This window comes from Parambassis ranga, chromosome 6, assembly GCF_900634625.1.
Source record: "Parambassis ranga chromosome 6, fParRan2.1, whole genome shotgun sequence".
Taxonomy (NCBI): Eukaryota; Metazoa; Chordata; class Actinopteri; family Ambassidae; genus Parambassis; species Parambassis ranga.
Window position 1 is genome coordinate 12,871,619 of NC_041027.1, and position 18,233 is coordinate 12,889,851.

The following is an 18,233-nucleotide window of genomic DNA, read 5'->3' on the forward strand; positions in this document are numbered from 1 at the left end:
GTCCTATAAAGATTAGGGTGTTAAGAAATGATTCCAGTAAACCAAACCAACAGTACTTGAGTGAGTACATGACACAGACTGGTAACCCTTCCCCTTTCCTTCATCACATACTGTTGAGCCTCACTGTGTCTTCTCTGCATGCAGGACCTGGAGTGAGGCATGTTGCTCATCTTTTAAGCCCATTTAACAGCTCGTTACCCATTCGTCTCTTTTCCTCTGTTCCAGGCTCTCATCACTTCTTGGTCAGGTTCCATTTTTGCTAATGCGGTGGAAATGAGCCGTGGGCATTGCAAAGCGAAGTGGAGCAGATTTACCACTGCACACACTGCGACACAAACACAAGGCTCGGAGCGCACATACACACAGGTAATAGACACTGGAGAGTGCAGTGACACAAAAGACATGTGGTTCAATTGGACAGCAGTTAAAACATGTACGGGTTGAGTGCACCAAATGGCTAATTAAAACCAGATTAGACATGAGGCAGAATATAGCATTTTAACTATTGCACACTTTTTGCAGAGGTGCTAAAAAAACATAGAAATGAAAACATACATCTGAACAATTTATGTAAAACTGAAGTTTATTGATGTGCGTGCTCGCCCATTATGGTGAGTCAGCCGGTTAAAAAAATACGGGAATGTGCTGTACTACAATATTCGCACAGGAAATCATGTATAAATGAATAAAAATAATAGTTTTATAAAAACAATTAATATACACATATTAAGAAACTGAATTGAAACATAAACACTAATAGGTAAAAACACATGTTAGAGGTTGGAGTCCAGAGTCTGCTCAGGATCACGGGAGTTCATCATGAGGAAGAGGCGTTTGGAAAGCTCTGGGCCAACCCTGCGAGTGGTGGAGGTCACACCCTCTCCTCTGCGAATCAGAAGTTCAGAGAGCAGGGACACCTTCTCACGGTCAGTCCTGCACTGGCTGTACGCCTGTGGACAGACGGGGACATGTGCTGAGATCATTGTAAGTAATGTAAATAATTGTAGGTCACATGGATCTGTCTGGTTCTGAGGAGGGACTACTGGCTATTCCTAAAGGCTTGTTGTAGGGGACAGACATGACAGAGGTCTTTCATCCATTCACTTGTCACAGATTTTTTTTTTCTGTGGACAACATCCCAGATGATTCTGTATAACAAACCATCTGGCATGTCGCATTATTCTACCGACACCCTGATGGTTATATTTGTGCTCTGTGTCAGATTTGCTCAGGTCTGGTTGCACACTGAAAGCGTGTGTGTGTGTGTAAGGTCAAAAAAAAAAGACTAAAAGAAAGACAGAATGTGAATATTCTTTCCCATGATTATGATACGGTTTGTCTGTGAGATGTGTTTGTACCTTCTTGAGCAGCTGTGGTGAAGGATAAGCAGCCAAGATGGCAGCAGCCATGTCTGGACTGACTCTGTTGAACTGCTGAATCTGTCTCTTCCACACCTGCAGCAGGCCTTTCCCAGCTTTATCCACCCGCTGGCCTCCTGCCCACTCACTTTCCAGGTAGAACGAGAAACCTGTCTTCTCCCTGTCTCTCCTGGAGACACACATACACACAGGAGCGTGTGAGAGCAACGAACTGGCAGAAACAGAGAGAGAGAGAAAAAAACAAGCTCGCTCACTTGAATGGAGCTTCTGCAACCGCTTTGGTTGTCATGGCGATGTGGTCCGAAAAATCCTTCCAGGTGGGCAAGAAACGGACTGAGACACCAGTGTGAAGCTGAAGATGCACCGCTGCCTGATGGGGTGAGAAATGTAAACACACCTTTAAATGTGATACGCCCAGATTTAAGATTCAATGTTTTTTTAAGGTAATGATGAGGATTCTGTAAAATGAGGTTCACTTCATATTTGAGAGCTTATTTATTAAAAAAAAGCATGGCTGTTTTAAGTGATTATAATCCAGTAGAAGGATTAACGGATGATCTTACCTCAGTTTTTAAGAAGATACTTTAGTTAAGGGGGTACAAACTGGTACAAACACTACTTTTTTTTTTAATTATGCCCCAACTTCTGGCTTTAAAAACACCTTAAAAGGCCATGAATAAATAATCCCCTTAACTCGAAAAAACAGTAAATTGTCCTTCTCATTTTTGGCCGATTTAAAGGATTTTTACTACTTAAGTTGCCCTCAAAGTGTGCAGCAAACTCCATTAATACAAGTTATTAAAAAGTCTAATTATATTGACAAAATACCCCTAGAACTGCTTAAAGATAACTTTTACTCTTAAAACCAACTTACTGAAAAAGCAATAACACATTCAAACGTATTAATTTATGCAATATTACAATCTTTAAGATGCTTTAAATGTTTAAAATCTACTAATAACCCATTTAGATCATTGTAGAAAATAAATAGGCTGTAATGAAAGAAGGGACGTTTCTTATTCTCATTATGAAGTTACGAAGGACGACGTACCTCCTCTACCTCCACTCGGGACACCTCAGGCAACACTTCAGCTCCAGCGATCTTCCTCCTCTTCTTCACCTTCCCTCCCCCCACCTCCTCACCCGCAACAGCCCCTCGAAACCTCTTCTGGTTCTGTGACTTCTGCGATCTGAGGACAAAGTTTTTTTTGTTTTGTTATTATTAACACTCCGCTCCATTCTCTGCTCTATTTGCCCCTTTTCACACAGATGGTGTTTCCAGCTGAGTTCTGCCAGACTGTGACAGCGACAGCCAATGTGTTTATGGCGCCTTACAAGGTATCTGAGTGGCAATCCTTGTTGGTTTTTAACATTTCATTGAGCGCTATACTTAACAGTGTTGTACAAATTCACACTGAAGGAACTCGTCGCCTCCTCCTTCATCAAATCAGTCTGCGATTCTGCACTACGGTTTAACTTTAGACACATCTAAAACTGCGTCCGCTGTATATTATTAAGGAGATAAGGGTCCATTTGTGACTGCATATAAAACTCTAAACTGAATATATTTGGACAATACAAAGGATGTGTGTGTAGTGTCTTCATCAGACGGCACTCACACCTATCACTGGCCTATCAGGTCCTTATTAAAAATTAAGGAGAGGAGATAAGTGTTTCTACCATCATGAACCAAAGATGAAAGTAAACTGATGCATCATGGCCAGTTTTCATGGTGTTTTACCCCTGCAAAATGATCAAAAAGACCAGCGGGGAGGAAAGAAAAAAGCTCAGCTCTCCACACAGTACGTAAAAACCCTTAACTACTAAAAATGCTGCATATCGTTTGTATTGACCTCGCTTCAGCACACTAAGTGGAAAGCATTCCAAGGCCTGATAGCTGTAAACAAACCAGCAGGTGAACAGTATGCAGGGTGATTAGGTCAACTGGCCAGAGATAAAACGTGTTAGCTTTCAGTATCAGTATCTTTAAAATGAAGAAGTATATATTCCAAATTCAGCTCTGCTACCGGAAATATTTCTCCAGTTCGATGACGACCAGGCTGAGAATCCTGTCAGGGTGACGCCTCTGCTGTTGCTGGATCCAAGATGTCAGCGTAGGACTGCCGTCTGACCTGCCGTGCCTCTCTTCCTGAGATCAACAGAAAGGAGAGGCATTAACACAAACACTGTCTCTGAAGTGTTGCAGCAAATGAGCTCTCTTCCAGCCATACACACCTGAATGTAGCTGTGAATCAGAGTGATGAAGTCATCAACTGTCATCTGCATCACAACATGGGCCTCTGATGCACATGCTCCTTCATTTGGCTGCAGGAACAGTAAGCTATATTTCATATGTTTATAGCAATTATGGTGGGGTGTCACAACAAATTTGACGAGTGTATGTATTCATGCTTTAGCTTGAGTAAAATGAGCCAACAGGAGGAAATTGCGTGTCTCTCGTCACCTGTGCACCAGGAGCTCTCCTCATCCAGCTGACACTGCGTGGGAGAGGTTGTTTCTCTATGGCGCAGCTGCAGCCCAGAGCCTGCACCGATGCCAGCAGAGTCCCACCTCCTTCCAGCTGTAACAGCGCTGCAAACACACACACAGTCAGACTGTCAATGATGCCTTAGAAAAGGACAGTGGCTGTGTTTTGTGTGTGCTAATATACTGTGAAGTGATTTTATCATTCACTTATGCACAGTATTTTGTTCATACCTGGGTCCACAGCCACCACCATATGCTTGATACACTCCTCTGGCCTCAGAGCCTTGGCAGCCTCTGCCAGAGCTTTCCTCTCTGCTTTCTGTCTCTCTTGTTCCTGCCTGAGTGCCTCCTTGTCCTGTTGCTGTCTCTCTCTACCCTGCCTCCTTCTCAGAGCCTCCTCTCTGGAGGCTTGGATCTCTTCCGCAGTCCGCTTGGCAGGTTTCCTCCTGGCAGAAGAGGTGTCGGCACTCCCTTCACTGGAGAGATGCTTCAAAGGCCGCTGAGGGAGATCCTCCAGCTCCTCTGGGCCACCAAAGGCCCCACAGCTCACCGGTCTCATGCCATTCAAGCCAAGCAGGCGCTCCGATTCAGAAAAAACATTCTGGCAAGAGAGCTGCGAAGTGGCCAGATTGGATGGCGTGTACAGCTCAGCATCGTTCCCATTAGTGACAGTAGAGGAGGCACTAATCACATTGTCGTGTTTCTGTTTGAGTCTCTGTGCCAGGGGAACATAAGGTGCGTCATCATCAGAATCACTGCTGATCAGCATTACGCCTGTGCTTCCGGTACGCGCGTTGACCAAGGCAGGTTTCTCTGAGCAGCTCTGGGAATTTATGACGTGTCGACCAGGCTGGAGGAAGTCGAACACTGGCATCTCCTCATCCAGATCACTGGTGGAGTCACTGTAGCTGCCCATGTCCTGGCAAATCTTTGTACCTGATGAATAAGAAGGAATTACGACAGCATAAAGGTCCCTTTCGTCATAGATACAAACAGGATTTGAGCAGGACTTTGTGGCTTAATACTTTTTTTTTTATTCCCGCCCACCTCACAGTATTCTGGTGTTGGAAGATAAGGAGGACCAATTACAGAAGTCGCTTGGTGTAACGTTACTGGTTGCTGCCTTGCTGAGTTAATTGGATATATAACTTCTAGCTACGCCATGTCAAACAGAATAGAACCGGCCGATAATGAAAGAAATTACTTTTTAAATTGAGTTTGGCACTGCATTAACGTCCCCTGAAAAAGACAAAGACGGAGCACCGAGGGCAAACCGAGCCTAAATTTACCCGACAAGTCATCTAAACCTCCGACAACAAACAGTTTTGTATATAGAATAGTTAGCAAACAACAGATTAGCTTAGGGTGGCCTCACTCGCTGCGGTTTACTTACTAATTTGAAATCTCGCATAAGGCAGCTGAGTTAATCAAGAAAACATATCATATTAGTAAACAGCCAGTACTTGTGCTACTACTAGCTATAGCTGGGAACAGTTTATTTACTCCAATCGTCCTGAGGCTGCATGAGAGCTTAGCCTACCATTTGATTTCCCCGGGCTGCAAGTTAATGTTGCATTCACGGATCATAGCACGGCCGACCTTTCCCACTCCTTTCTCCTGACTCTGGCGCCTGAGTAAGGATTTAGTAGCATTAATGTAAATTAATGCTTACGTTACTCTATAAAGCAATTAGCACACAATGTGCATAAAACGTATTGTACTAATACGCCGTGTTCACAATTCTTTTCTCGTGGCATATCAGCGTGTTCAGTATGTGACGCTGGTGGTGTGGTATGTTTTCCTGGAGTCCCGCGAATGCAGCAAAATTACCCGGATGTGACGCACAGGATTTGACGCACTAGTGACACCGTTCAAGATGGCGGCGCTGACGTCCTTGATGCTCAAATCCAGAGCAGGTAGTAAATACTTGATTTACCACGTTAGAAAACATTGTAATGGAATTAATTTAATGTTTAAATACAGCGCGCGTATTTAACGTGACTTCCACTTTAACACACGCTAGGTTTCAACGCATGTTATAAGCAAGGGATGCCACATGCTAACATAGCTAGCTAGCCTTGCTTGCGCCTCTATAGTAGTGATGAATGAATGTGGTTTAATGCGGGGTTTACAGTAGCCATACAAAAAGCTGCATTTGTTTAATAGTGACCATTAACATGTAACATGTATCTATCTGCAATAGACTGGTGAGGAGTAGCGGTGACATGTTTGTGATGCTGCTTTCAGGTTTGTTGGTGCCTGGCCAATCCACATTGCTGGAGTCAGTGAGGCTTGCATCGAAGAAGGCTGGTGGTAGCAGCAAGAACCTTGGAGGAAAGAGCCCTGGGCGGAGATATGGGTTCAAGAAACAGGATGGTACGTTTGTACATTTTTACTGCAATTCTAAGTTTGTTGTTGTTTGTCAGGTGGTGCTGTAAAAAATAACTTGTAAAATCATCTTAGTGGGGCAGGAGTTGGTTATTTCTTCTCTTTTGTTAACAAGGTAACTTCGTCCACGCTGGTAACATCCTTGCAACCCAGAGGCTGACGAGGTTTTACCCAGGAGCATATGTAAGTCTGATTTGGTCTGTCCTAGCTTGTTTCTTTGAAATGCAGGCACATCTTCTGGTCAAGTTTGTACAGTTGTCTTGTAACATACACAGATGTTGTCACCCTCTCCCAGTTGCCTTTAGACTGGAAGCTTTCAGTTTCCTGTGTGTTTTAATAATCACATGTTGGTGTGTTAGGCTGGCCCCCAGAATGTGTTCCATGCCTGTTTCTTTATCTTGCCACAGTACTTAAGTAGGGATGTCCCGATCCGATCACGTGATCAGAAATCGGGCCCGATTACGTGATTTCAGACTCGATCGGAATCGGACATTACCTCCCGATCAGGACTCGGATATATATTTATCAGGGCTGTCAAAGTTAACGCCTTCTGTGCAGGGTGGCTCTGTGTCTTGTAGTGTAGGGGTATGACAGCTGCTTTTGGCGCGAGAGGTCCTGGGTTCGAGACTTCGATGCGTGTGTGAAATCTCCCAGTGTGGCGGTAGCGACACACACGCACGTTTTGCTGCAATGAGAGCCTTTATAGAGAGTCCTGAAAGTATCGGATCAGGACTCGGTATCGGCAGATACTCAAAATCAAATGACTCAGACTCGGACTCGAGGGCAAAAAAACCTGATCGGGACATCCCTATACTTAAGATCAGCCTGCTACTGTAAATGCTCTGAAAGTAGGTTTAGATAGCCCTGTCTGTCCTTAAAAACAAGGTATAGCCTGCATGGCTAGACCTTAAAAATGACCAAACTAATAGCCTGGAAAGGTAGTGAAATCACCTGAAATCAGCCAATGGCTGTAAGGACGTGGGGGTAAATGTCTGTATCAATAAAAATGCATTCTCTGCCATATTTGGAGCTAGTATAGATATTGAAGAAGAGATGTAATAGCTTTCATATTTTACCTTCCCTTTAGGTGGGGAAGGGAAAAAACAACACACTCTATGCTATGGAGGACGGCTGCGTCAAGTTCACCAAGGAGGTCTACATCCCACACCCACGCAGCAGGGCAGCCGCCCGGGTCATCACCAGGCTGCCCCAAGGAGCTGTGCTCTACAAAACCTTCATCAACGTCATGCCCGTCAAACAGGAGGGCAAGTTCAAACTGGTGGATATGGTCTGAAAAAGGACTGGACTGGCACGTCGCTACACACACATTTGTTTTTGATTCTTTGGTTTCCAGAGACCTCAGTGAACCAGGAATGGCATGGAAAGATGGATTTACACAATCCTGACTCTCAGTTGCACTTATTCAGTTTGAAGTGCAACAAGAAGTCACTCAAAACATAAATAAATCTTCAGTGAAGGTTTTACAAGATTCAAAGTCAGCAATATTGCCACATGTCATATTAGTAGTTTTTGTTTTTTGTCAGTTGTTGACTGTACTCTTTAGTAAATAAAATCATCCTCTTTGAAACAGTGGTAAGAAATAGTTTAATTTTTATAATCACAGTTTAAATAAAAACCAACGTAGCTGCCAAAAAAAAAACATCTTTCTATCGTGAAGGATGCATCAGTGGTGTGTGTACATGAGCTTTGCTGTCTAGAAGTAACTATAAAACAGTTTGTCAACAAGACACAGATATTCATTGTGGCACAACAAATACTGGGTGTGGAGACAAAAATAAGCTTTAATTCAGGTGTGCTTAAAAGAAACCCCTCAGGCTTCTTAGCGATGAAGACGTAGCATTTAACAGCAGTCAACATTTTTCTTTTGTGTGTGTGTCTGAGGAGGTATTTCTGCGAAAGGGGACATTGCTTCTGAGAGTAACACCTCCATGATTTTTTTTGTTGAAAAAGTAAAAAATATATTGCATTCAGGTGCCTTACATTGACACCAGTGGAGGTGCAATACCATGAACTGGCCACAAGGTGTCATACTGTTACTCCCACACACTGCTTGTATTTTTTCATACATTCCTAGAGCAGAGGTTTTTGAAATATGCTTTAAGTGAAGCATATGAAGTGAGGGCAGATTTATCAGGAAATGCTTCGTCTTTGAAAACGCTGTCAGGATAAGCAGAGGATCGGTGGTATGCAGAGGGAGTGTGGGGAACGCCTGGTACGATGGATGGGAGTTGGAATGCTGTCATTAAGCGGGAGGGGGTGATGGATGCATGGACCTTACAGATGTGGTTTTCTCTTATGAGTTACCATGAACTGGATAAATTACAGGAATATACAGCGAGGGTGTAAATTTGCTTTTGATATTGGTCCTAGGATTCCAACAGAATTTAACCCTTCAAGCACTCGATGAGAATGTATTTTTTTTAAGAGGGGATCAAAGACATGTCATGCTCTGTCCAATGCTAATGCTACGCCTTGACAGTGTTACTCCTGTTAATACAGAGTGACCGAGATGTACTTTGTCTGATGTCACAGCAGGTAGGTCTGGAACTGGTTTGTTTTTTCAGAGGTCAGTGTTTGATCTGGGTTAAAGAGCTTCCCTGCACTGTTGTACCTTCACTTTCTAGAGTCCGATGTTGCCAAATAGACTTCAGCTGTTGAGTTTGTGTAGAAAAGCTTTGGGAGTCATATGACCGAAGGTACCTGAGCCTTAAACACTGGTTCAGGCAGCAATGGGGCTGTTTTAGGTGAGATGGCTTTCTGTAGTGACAACAGTGACAAGGTCTGAGTCATGGAAGTCAGATGGTTTATCCGGTCACCTGCCAAGTATCTTTTAAAAACACAGCTCCCTGATGGTTCTGTATAACAAGCCATCTGGAGTGTCAGAGTTTTTCAACCATCGTATGACATTTAAACCTGCAGTAGATAGTCAATGGTGAGGAGTAGCAGTGACATGTTTGTTATGCTGCTTTCAGGTTTGTTGCTGCCTGGCCAATCCACATAGGAGAGTCTTATTGAAAAATGCTTCCTTGGAGTTATTTTTGTCAAGAGAGTGTATGAGTGTGACTTTTAATTAAAGAACCAGATGAACTAGGGGTAGTTTCATGCCTATCGAAGGGACTTTTGGTCCTGGGACAGGGACAAAATAACAAGAAGAGAATAATGTACAATTCATCCCTGTAGAGAATTTCATTCATCATTAATCCTTAAAAAAGAGTGGATCAGTTTGACCCTCCCTGATATTGTTTAAGAGGTTCGCACAAACAAGAACATGTAGTACTGAACAGGTACCATACGTGCTGCTGATGGCTGGTAAAATATTAGAAACACTTTGCTCCCTGGAGATCCTTGGTACTGTGTTTAACACAACCAGCTGCCATGTTGAGCCCTCTGCCAGAGCGTCCCCTTGTTCCTTATTCAATGAAAGACAGTGAGGTCAAGTATTTGACCACCCTGTGATTTTGCAAGTTCTCCTACTTAGAAATCATTGAGGGGTGTATAATTTTCAGCATAGGTGCATGTCCACTGTGTGAGAGAGGATCTAAAAATAAAAAGAAAGTCCTGTGGTCAGATGAGACCAAAATAGAACTTTTTGGCCTAACTCCATTCGCCGTGTTTGGAGGAAGAAGAATGATGAGCACCATCCCAAGAACACCATCCCAAGAACACCATCCCTAGTGTGAAGCATGGGGGTGGTAGCATCATGTTCTGGGGGTGTTTTTCTGCACATGGGAAAGGAGAGGAAGACCGGGGCCATGTCTTGTGAGATATTGAACAAAAACCTCCTTTCCTCAGTCAGAGCGTTAAAGGTGGGTCGAGGCTGGGTCTTCCAACATGACAATGGCCCGAAGCGCACAGCCAGGAAAACCAAGGAGTGGCTCTGTAAGAAGCATATCAAGGTTCTGGCGTGGCCTAGCAGTCTCCAGACCTAAATCCAATAGAAAATCTTTGGAGGGAGCTAAAACTCCCCGAAACCTGACAGATCTAGAGACGATCTGTGGGGAGGAGTGGGCCAGAATCCCTCCTGCAGTGTGTGCAAACCTGGTGAAGAACTGTAATTGTTGACAAAGGATTCTGTACGAAATATTAGGTAAGTGATCAAATATTTATATAAAATATAATATAAAATATAAAATATATATAATTTGACACAGCAACTCACAAATAAATCGTTAAAAAAATCCTATAATGTGATTTCCGGATTTGTATTTTTAGATTCTGTCTCTCACGGTGGACATGCAGCTATGCTGAAAACTCTAGACCCCTCCATGATTTCTAAGTAGGAGAACTTGCAAAATCACAGGGTGATCAAAAACTTATTGACCTCACTGTACATTTCATTTTAAACTTCAACTCAAAGGTTAAAGTTCTACGTTGGCAGAAGTCAAATGGTTTACTTCTCCCACATGCACCAATGTCCTAAATAAAATGTGTCAGCAGCTCCCAGAATCCACCAGTCAGCAGCTCTGGTGCCAGGGCAGGAGTCTGTCCTGGAGTCTTGGGAGGTGAACTGTACGGACGCCGGATCCTCCTGGATCCTCCAGGACTAACCAGGAGCTAAACATGAACACCCTGTCAAGAGAGGTTGGCTTTCCAGAGCTTCTCATTCAAGGGGAGCTGAGTGTTGTGCAAACTCTAGTGGAAGTGAATGGAGATGCATGTAAATGCTGTTACTGTGCACAGAGCTGTGATCTCACTGCATCATTTCTTGACTTACATCATGTTTTTGTTGACACATTTGCAGGTTTGATGAACTTCACCGTGGGAAAAAAAAGTGACCAATCACATGACCTCCTCTCTCCACCCTCCTCCTGCTCCCTCCATTCCCCCCCCCCCCCCCCCGTCTTTTGTACTCTGTGTAGCGTGATGTGGTTGAACGATCACGACATGCCATTTAAATGTTAAGTGATGTAGGCTGTGATTCACTCCAAAGGAGGAGCTTTACGAAGATCTGTCAGCTCTTCTTTATTTCTCCTCCAGCAGGATTCAGCCTGGGAGAGGCTGCGCGCACGGCGGGGGTAGGACGCCAGGATGGAGCGGATGGAGTCGATGGAACCGATCTCTGCGTACTACACTACGGCTTACCCAGAGATTCAACCCGACGGCGGGTACGAATACACAGAGAGCACCGAGAGCCAGGCGAAGACTCCACCAGCGCCTTCATACGATGAGGAGTTTGTGCACAAGGTACGGCCGCGCTGATGCCCCCAGCTCCAGCTGAGACGCGTTCTTTCTTTCTTTGTTTGTTTGTTTGTTTTCATTCTTTCTTTCTTTGTTTGTTTGTTTTCATTCTTGACTTCCTGTTGAGGAGCAGATTTCTTTGCGCTCTCCGCGGTGCTGATCTGCGCTTGGATGCGGGTCCGCTTCCAGACCCCGATGCGCGTCCAATCTGCCCACAAACCAGCCCAGTCCATCTGCGATGAAGTGTCCGCTTCTAAGATTGCTGCTCTTCTCTCAGCAGCTCATCGCTTTTTATTTGTTCAGAGATGAATAAATGACATAAATCCCTCCGCGTCTTGGAGATGTGCGCATTTCTTAATTACTAGTCTTAAGATCTGCCTCTTGAGCCGCACTTCATGTGATTCTGTTTCACTCTCACAGATATAAAGTGCTTTCCTTTCGGCCTCTGACCTCCTCAGAGTAGATGTAACAGTGCTAGAAGAGAAAGTCCCTCAGGGCTTCGGTGAAATGTCACATTGTGTTACGGGAGCAGCTTCACCATGAGGGAGCTGCTACTGTCAAAACTCATATCTGTGGTTGTCCAGTCAGACTTTTCCTCTGTGTGCCACATCAGAAGTGGAAAAAAAAGAAGAAGTTTTCAGACAAAGGCTTTATCTCAGTGCCTACAAATACCCGCCCAGCTCAGAGACGACATTAAGATACTGAGAATTGGTCACAAACAGCCTCAGCAGCTCAGTTTCTGGATGCTCCCCACAGGCCATGTCCTCTGCTGTGGACTCTGTGTGAGTTTACAGTGAATTGTGTTGAACGTCTAATGATCTGATTGGACATGAAACGTTGTCGAACACGTTGCCATGTTTTGAGGAGTCATTACGTCCACCACTCATTCTGCGAGTTGACTTTTAGTATCGGAAACTGCATTAATCTGTGGTTTCAAATCCCAGCTGTGCTGCTGTGTATATTAGGGGCAGGATGGAAACTGTGGAGCTAAATTACATTCCAGCCAGAGTCACAGAGCTCATCATCTTCTGGAAGATATAAGAGACATTTCTCATTTCTCAGGCGAGAGAAAATCAGCACAACTCCGACTTCACTCTGCTCTGAGTTTATTAGCTTCCAAGGGAAGAATGGCGCTTAACACTCTGCTGAGTAAGAACCAGTTCTCCATCTTCCGCTCTGTCCCCGACACCGATGCACATGATACTGTGTACATCGTTAGTGTCTAATACCCCAACATCTGCGGTGCTTTTCGCCTAATTGCCTGCAGTGTCCTCGGGGGTTTCATGAGGGGAAACCTCACTTCCTGTCTAACCTCAGTTACCACGGAAACCATGCACACTTATATCCACATCACCATTACGCGCACATACTGTATGCATGTGTAGTTCTCTCTGACATGCAGGAATTATATTACATGCTTATCAGTCAACAGGAAACAGATGCAGGAGGATGAGATCAGAATCTTCACCCTGATTATTCCTTCTGTTTCACTTCTTGCAATTATAAATATTAGCATTTCTAGCTAGCTAGCTTCATACACTACCCGAGCATCACGCTGTTTCTTTACTTTGCAGTAGTGCTTCAAATGCACCAAACCGTAGCGAAAAACATGGCTGACCTTGAGAAGATGTGTCAGATCACATAGCTGTGCATATAAAAACATCACTTTACATGCAGATCATGTTTTATTATGACTTTTTTTGTCATTGTTTCGGCTCAGATCATGGTGTATTTTTTACACTTGAGGCTGAAATGAATGTCGTGGCAGTGTGTGATTAGGACTTAACCTGTCACTTCTCCTCTACTCCCCCTCATCTTCCATCACTTCAACTAAGCACCAGCCTCCCTCTACAGAATGTGTTTTGAAGGCATAATAATTCACTGCATAACTGCCTGTTGTGAAGTTGATATGAAAATTCAACAGCGGTTGAGGCAGAATCCATATTTTTTTCCACCACTGTGATATGACACTTTTCTTAAATCCGGCTAAATGCTGAGATCAAACAGAGGTGGAGAGACGCTGCCTCAGCTCCTCCTCTCTAATCCTCTCCTCTCATCCTCTCCTACCTCTGTCAGCCCTCATCGTTCATAAAACAAAACAGGATTAGCTCCGCCTGCTGTAACTGATGACTGCTCCGTCCTCACTCCTGACTCTTTGCTTTTATATTGATGTCGTTTTACAATCACTGTTGCTACTCCTGGATTTCAGGCTCTGCTGGTGATCTGTCAGCATTTGAGACAAAGACACTCAAAGTCTCTCTTTAAGGCAGTGTGCACGGACACTGAAAGAAGAACTCATTCATCACAGGCGCCAACAGGATCAAAGATTACTCATTTGTCCATTAGAAGACACTCAGGCTGCGTCTTTCTGTGAACCAACAGCTTGCCTGTGTCTCACTTGCTGCTTGTCACAGTTGGAGGGCAGTCTGAGTGGTGGAGGTGGTGGGTACCTCGATGTGTGACTCTCCTAAAGCGAGCTATAAATGAAAGAAGATGAGATATTGACTGATGGCCCTCGGTGACTAACTTGGACACTTGTGAATGCTGCCTTTCATTGCTTTTATTGTCTTGAAGGTTGTCTCTCCTCCGGTTTGTGAGTCACACGGTAATAGCGGCACTCCGCCACGCTCTTATAAAAGATAATATTATTTGTGCTGCTTGGGAGCAGAAACGTCCACCGTTGACGCAGATGCTGACTCACTGCTGAAAAATTCCAAACTGATTGCAAAGGTTCAAACAGAAAGAGAGATTTTCAAGGCCGAGTCTGGAGGTTGGAGGTTTGGTAGCTGCTGGTGAACAATCCTGACTGTTTGTTTGTTTCCCCCCGCAGACGATCCTGGTCGGGGACAGCGGCGTGGGAAAGACGTCCCTGCTGGTGCAGTTTGACCAGGGGAAGTTCATCCCTGGGTCCTTCTCTGCCACAGTGGGCATTGGATTCACGGTGTGTGGGATTCTCTTGTTGTTCTTGGCAGGGTTAAAGCACCATATCTGCGTGTTGCTTATCAAATACAACACAACCTCACACATGGGCTGATTCTTACCATCCCCATAAAAACAACATATGGTCATGGGGCTGGTGTACCTGAGTGCACAGGCTGCCAAAAGTCCACAGAAGTTCAACCGGGGTTTGTTTTCATCCAGCAGACCCTCACACAGGTTGCTGATGGACACTTTTTATGCTAGATGTGATAGCTTAGGTGACACTTGATGCTTCTTCATGTGATTTTTATCAGCACATGGTGAACAGGTGGTTGTAATTTGGTTGGATTGATCCTTTAATCAGTCTTTTAATCTGTGTATTCTCTCCCTTCTCCTTCTCTTCAGAATAAAGTGGTGACTGTTGATGGCGTAAAGGTCAAGCTGCAGGTCAGTGAGTGGGTCAATTAGCCAGCGATAACCTAATATGTGTTTTCACAATAGCAGCCTATTTATGGACCGCCGGCTGCTGTCCTCCAGAGCACCGGCGTTGTGACTGAAAATAATCGTACGCCAAGTGGAACCAGGCCAGTTTCCTTTCTGTTTCAGATTTGGGACACGGCGGGACAGGAGAGGTTCAGAAGTGTAACGCATGCATACTACAGGGACGCACACGGTGAGGCAGGAAAAACATCACGCTTGTCTTCTCACTGCTAAAGACCGACGTGTTCATTTGTCACTTCTGTGTCTGTCCATAGCTCTGCTGCTTCTGTATGACATCACCAGCAAAACATCCTTCGACAACATCAGGGTGAGTGAAGGATGACTCTGCAACCTGGAAACAAATATATATATATATATATAAACACTGTGTTGATGTGTGATATAATGTGTGTGTGTGTCTCCTGCTTCAGGCTTGGTTAACAGAGATCCATGAGTATGCACAGAGCGATGTAGTCATCATGTTGCTGGGCAACAAGGTGAGAGAGAGTTGTTGGAGAACGCTCAGTGTGCAGAGGTAACAGGGTTAAGGAGGAGATACAGTGGTTCCAAGATGAAAGACACTGACAACAAAGACCAACAAAAATCTAATTAAATACTTTGACGGTGCAGTCTTTGACCATTGGAGGCGCTATAGAGCAATGAGAACAGACACAATATCAGTGTCTGATGTTGCATCTTTCAAGCAAACTTTGTGGTCATGCTAATCATGCTAAGCTAGTTAGCATTAGCAGTTTGCTTGCATCAGTTTTTTCCTTCTCAGTGTACTTTTTATTGTATTTTGATGATCAATGTGTGAGAGCAGCCGCCTAGCCTGTTAGCTTAGCAGCTAGTCCAGATAGAAAAACAGGCTCTGTTGCATGTTATTGTGTCTAAACTTTACTAAAGTCCGCGTCCATCTTTTTCAGGCCGACATGAGCGGCGAGCGAGCGATCAGGAGAGATGAAGGAGAGCGGCTGGCCAGAGTGAGTGTTTTATTCTAGGGATGTCCCGATCAGGTTTTTTTGCCCTCGAGTCCGAGTCATTTGATTTTGAATATCTGCCGATACCGAGTCCCGATCCGATTCTCTATAAAGGCAAATAGCAACTCACTCGTTGCAGCAAAACCTGTGTCTGTGTGTGTGTGTCCAAAGCGCCACGCTAGGAGATTTCCCACACGCAGCAGCTCATCGAGGTCTTGAACCAGGACCTCTTGCACCCCTACCCATACCCCTACACTACAGGACACAGGGCCACCCTGCACAGAAGGCGTTAACTTTGAGAGCCCTAATAAATATATATCCGAGTCCTGATCGGGAGGTAATGTCCGATTCCGATCGAGTCTGAAATCAGGTAATCTAGCCCGATTTCCGATCACGTGATCGGATCGGGACATCCCTATTTTATTCCCTGCGTCTCTGACCTCTGTTTCATCACGGTGCTGCTCACTTTTTCTTCTCCTCATTGCTTCCGCAGGAGTATTCAGTTCCTTTCATGGAGACGAGCGCCAAGACGGGAGTCAACGTAGAGCTGGCCTTCACCGCTGTGGCAAAGTACGATGCAGCCTTCACCCCAACAGCTGATCATACTTTTAACCTCTCACAGCTTAACTCATTACTTACCTATTGGCTTTTTGTTCTTCAGGGAACTGAAGCACCGAGCTGTCCAGCACCCCAACGAACCCAAGTTCCAGATCCACGAGTACATTGAAGCACGGAAGGAGAAGTCAGGCTGCTGCAGCTACTTCTAAACATCATGTCCAGATTCATCCTCCTCCTCCCACCACCACCACCACCCCGGGCAGGCAGACTGTCAAAGACACACCGGGAGCTACTGAGTGGGAGGAAGCCCTGAAAGGCACTGCTGCTCTTAAAATATTACGCTGCCATTCATTCAAGACCAAGCGCCAAAAGAAAGTACATCCATCAATGGAGTCAGAGGAGGAGAAGCCCAGACTCACACAACCCACGGCTTCTTTTCAGCCACAGATTCTACAATATAACATAAAGTTTAATGGGATGAAAAGATCAGTACCACTATCCGGTCCATGAAGCAAACACACTTACTCTATTAGCACATGATGCATTGTTAGCTTCGCATTTGAAGCTTAAACAAAGCTGATCTCTATTGTCACGTATCAAGTTTTTTTTTTTTTTTTGCAGGTGCTCTGGACACCTGTGCTCTGAGCCGTCCACTAAAATGCCAATGCCAGGTCTGAGGCCTAATTAGCCTGTTAGCATTGTAAATTAGCATTAATATAATGTTCTGTTCTGTTCACAAAACATTTGACACACACGCTTACACAGCTGTCTTCTAGCTTAGCATATCAAGCTAGAATAAGAATTATCATGCACATCAGCTTTCCGCTGGATCACCAAAAATGTACCATTAGATTAGCCTGTTAGCATTGTTAAGCTCTTATGTTAGCTTAGCATGTGTGGCTAAAGTGACCGCAACAGAAGTGAAGCTATGGGCTTCATGATACTCACATTTTTAGTTACAAATGATGGAAGTACAAACAATAAACATCACTTCACATCACAAAATCTCCACACAATCGACAAAAGCCTGAAGAGATGACAGCCTGACTCATAAGTTTGGATGAAGAATTAAAAAAAAAAAAACAACATTGGTGCAACCTCAGGCAACAGATCCAGACAAAGGCCATACACTGTGCCACGGATGCGACTCAAAGCCAAGGCATGTGGACAAAAGCCCCGTCTGTCTGAGCTCATTCTTGACATAGTGTTCTCAATAAACTGACAGTTGACTGCTGCTGAAGGCTGGAGGAATGCTCAGGGACACAGCCGGGGAACGAACAGGAAGGCTGCCCCGCTTCTGAACACGTGTCTCCAGGGGAGGGTCGCTGCTTCAGACCAGGATCTGTGGGTGGATTTCCAAATTTTTAGGGTGCGTTTATGTACATATTGTATCTGTGAGTGACATTTTTGCAAATGTTTTTTGATATGCTGGCTGCATTATTTTCCTCCTAACAGAAACAAAGCTCATGCTGGAATGCATGTACCATATTTGCAGTGCCTCAAGCATGTGTTTATATATATATATCACCAAGACGAAACTAATCAGCAAATCCATTTGAGTTTATACTCAGGGTTAAATTACTAAAGTAGCTGAATGCTGAGTGTACAGCAGCTCTTAGCTGTGGCCAGAAAACCAAAACAAAAAGCTGAAATATGCAAAAATGCCACAGTGAACGTGGGTCAGCCACCACCAGACCACACTTAACAAAACAACCTATATATAGATATATATATAAAAAAAGTATTGATTAAGGCAGCTTTATCAATATATCTCTATGTCATGAGCAAAGTTTATGGATTTCTTTTTGACAACAGTATGCAAAGCTCCTTTGCAAATATTGTG

At 44.3% G+C, this 18,233-nt stretch overlaps 3 protein-coding genes across 8 annotated transcripts; 2 read left to right on the forward strand and 1 right to left on the reverse strand.

Moving 5' to 3' along the window:
• Positions 1-773: 773 nt before the first annotated feature.
• eme1 (essential meiotic structure-specific endonuclease 1) lies at positions 774-5,434 on the reverse strand. 2 transcript variants are annotated; one of them, XM_028408207.1, is made up of 9 exons: positions 5,407-5,434; positions 4,098-4,802; positions 3,844-3,971; positions 3,615-3,704; positions 3,407-3,528; positions 2,431-2,569; positions 1,634-1,749; positions 1,359-1,548; positions 774-950 (listed from the first exon to the last, which is right to left on the reverse strand). In XM_028408207.1, exons 2-9 carry the CDS (start codon positions 4,780-4,782, stop codon positions 774-776), a joined length of 1,647 nt encoding a protein of 548 aa, XP_028264008.1. In that variant the 5' UTR covers positions 4,783-4,802; positions 5,407-5,434. The 2 variants fall into 2 exon arrangements, with proteins under 2 accessions (XP_028264008.1, XP_028264009.1); XM_028408208.1 differs by lacking the exon at positions 5,407-5,434 and adding an exon at positions 5,260-5,402.
• On the forward strand, positions 856-18,233 carry LOC114437486 (ras-related protein Rab-37-like). Of its 5 annotated transcripts, XM_028408226.1 has the most exons (12): positions 856-984; positions 1,461-1,757; positions 2,649-2,717; positions 11,253-11,459; positions 14,284-14,394; positions 14,778-14,819; positions 14,979-15,045; positions 15,128-15,180; positions 15,284-15,349; positions 15,779-15,835; positions 16,326-16,402; positions 16,494-18,233. In XM_028408226.1, the coding sequence occupies exons 4-12, from the start codon at positions 11,304-11,306 to the stop codon at positions 16,597-16,599; spliced, it is 735 nt and encodes a 244-aa protein (XP_028264027.1). In that variant the 5' UTR covers positions 856-984; positions 1,461-1,757; positions 2,649-2,717; positions 11,253-11,303; the 3' UTR covers positions 16,600-18,233. The 5 variants fall into 5 exon arrangements, with proteins under 5 accessions (XP_028264027.1, XP_028264026.1, XP_028264025.1 ...); XM_028408225.1 differs by lacking the exon at positions 856-984 and having other exon boundaries at positions 1,449-1,757; XM_028408224.1 differs by lacking the exon at positions 856-984 and having other exon boundaries at positions 1,449-1,757; positions 11,256-11,459.
• On the forward strand, positions 5,357-7,847 carry mrpl27 (mitochondrial ribosomal protein L27). The gene is made up of 4 exons (XM_028408233.1): positions 5,357-5,782; positions 6,114-6,242; positions 6,370-6,437; positions 7,342-7,847. The coding sequence occupies exons 1-4, from the start codon at positions 5,743-5,745 to the stop codon at positions 7,546-7,548; spliced, it is 444 nt and encodes a 147-aa protein (XP_028264034.1). The 5' UTR covers positions 5,357-5,742; the 3' UTR covers positions 7,549-7,847.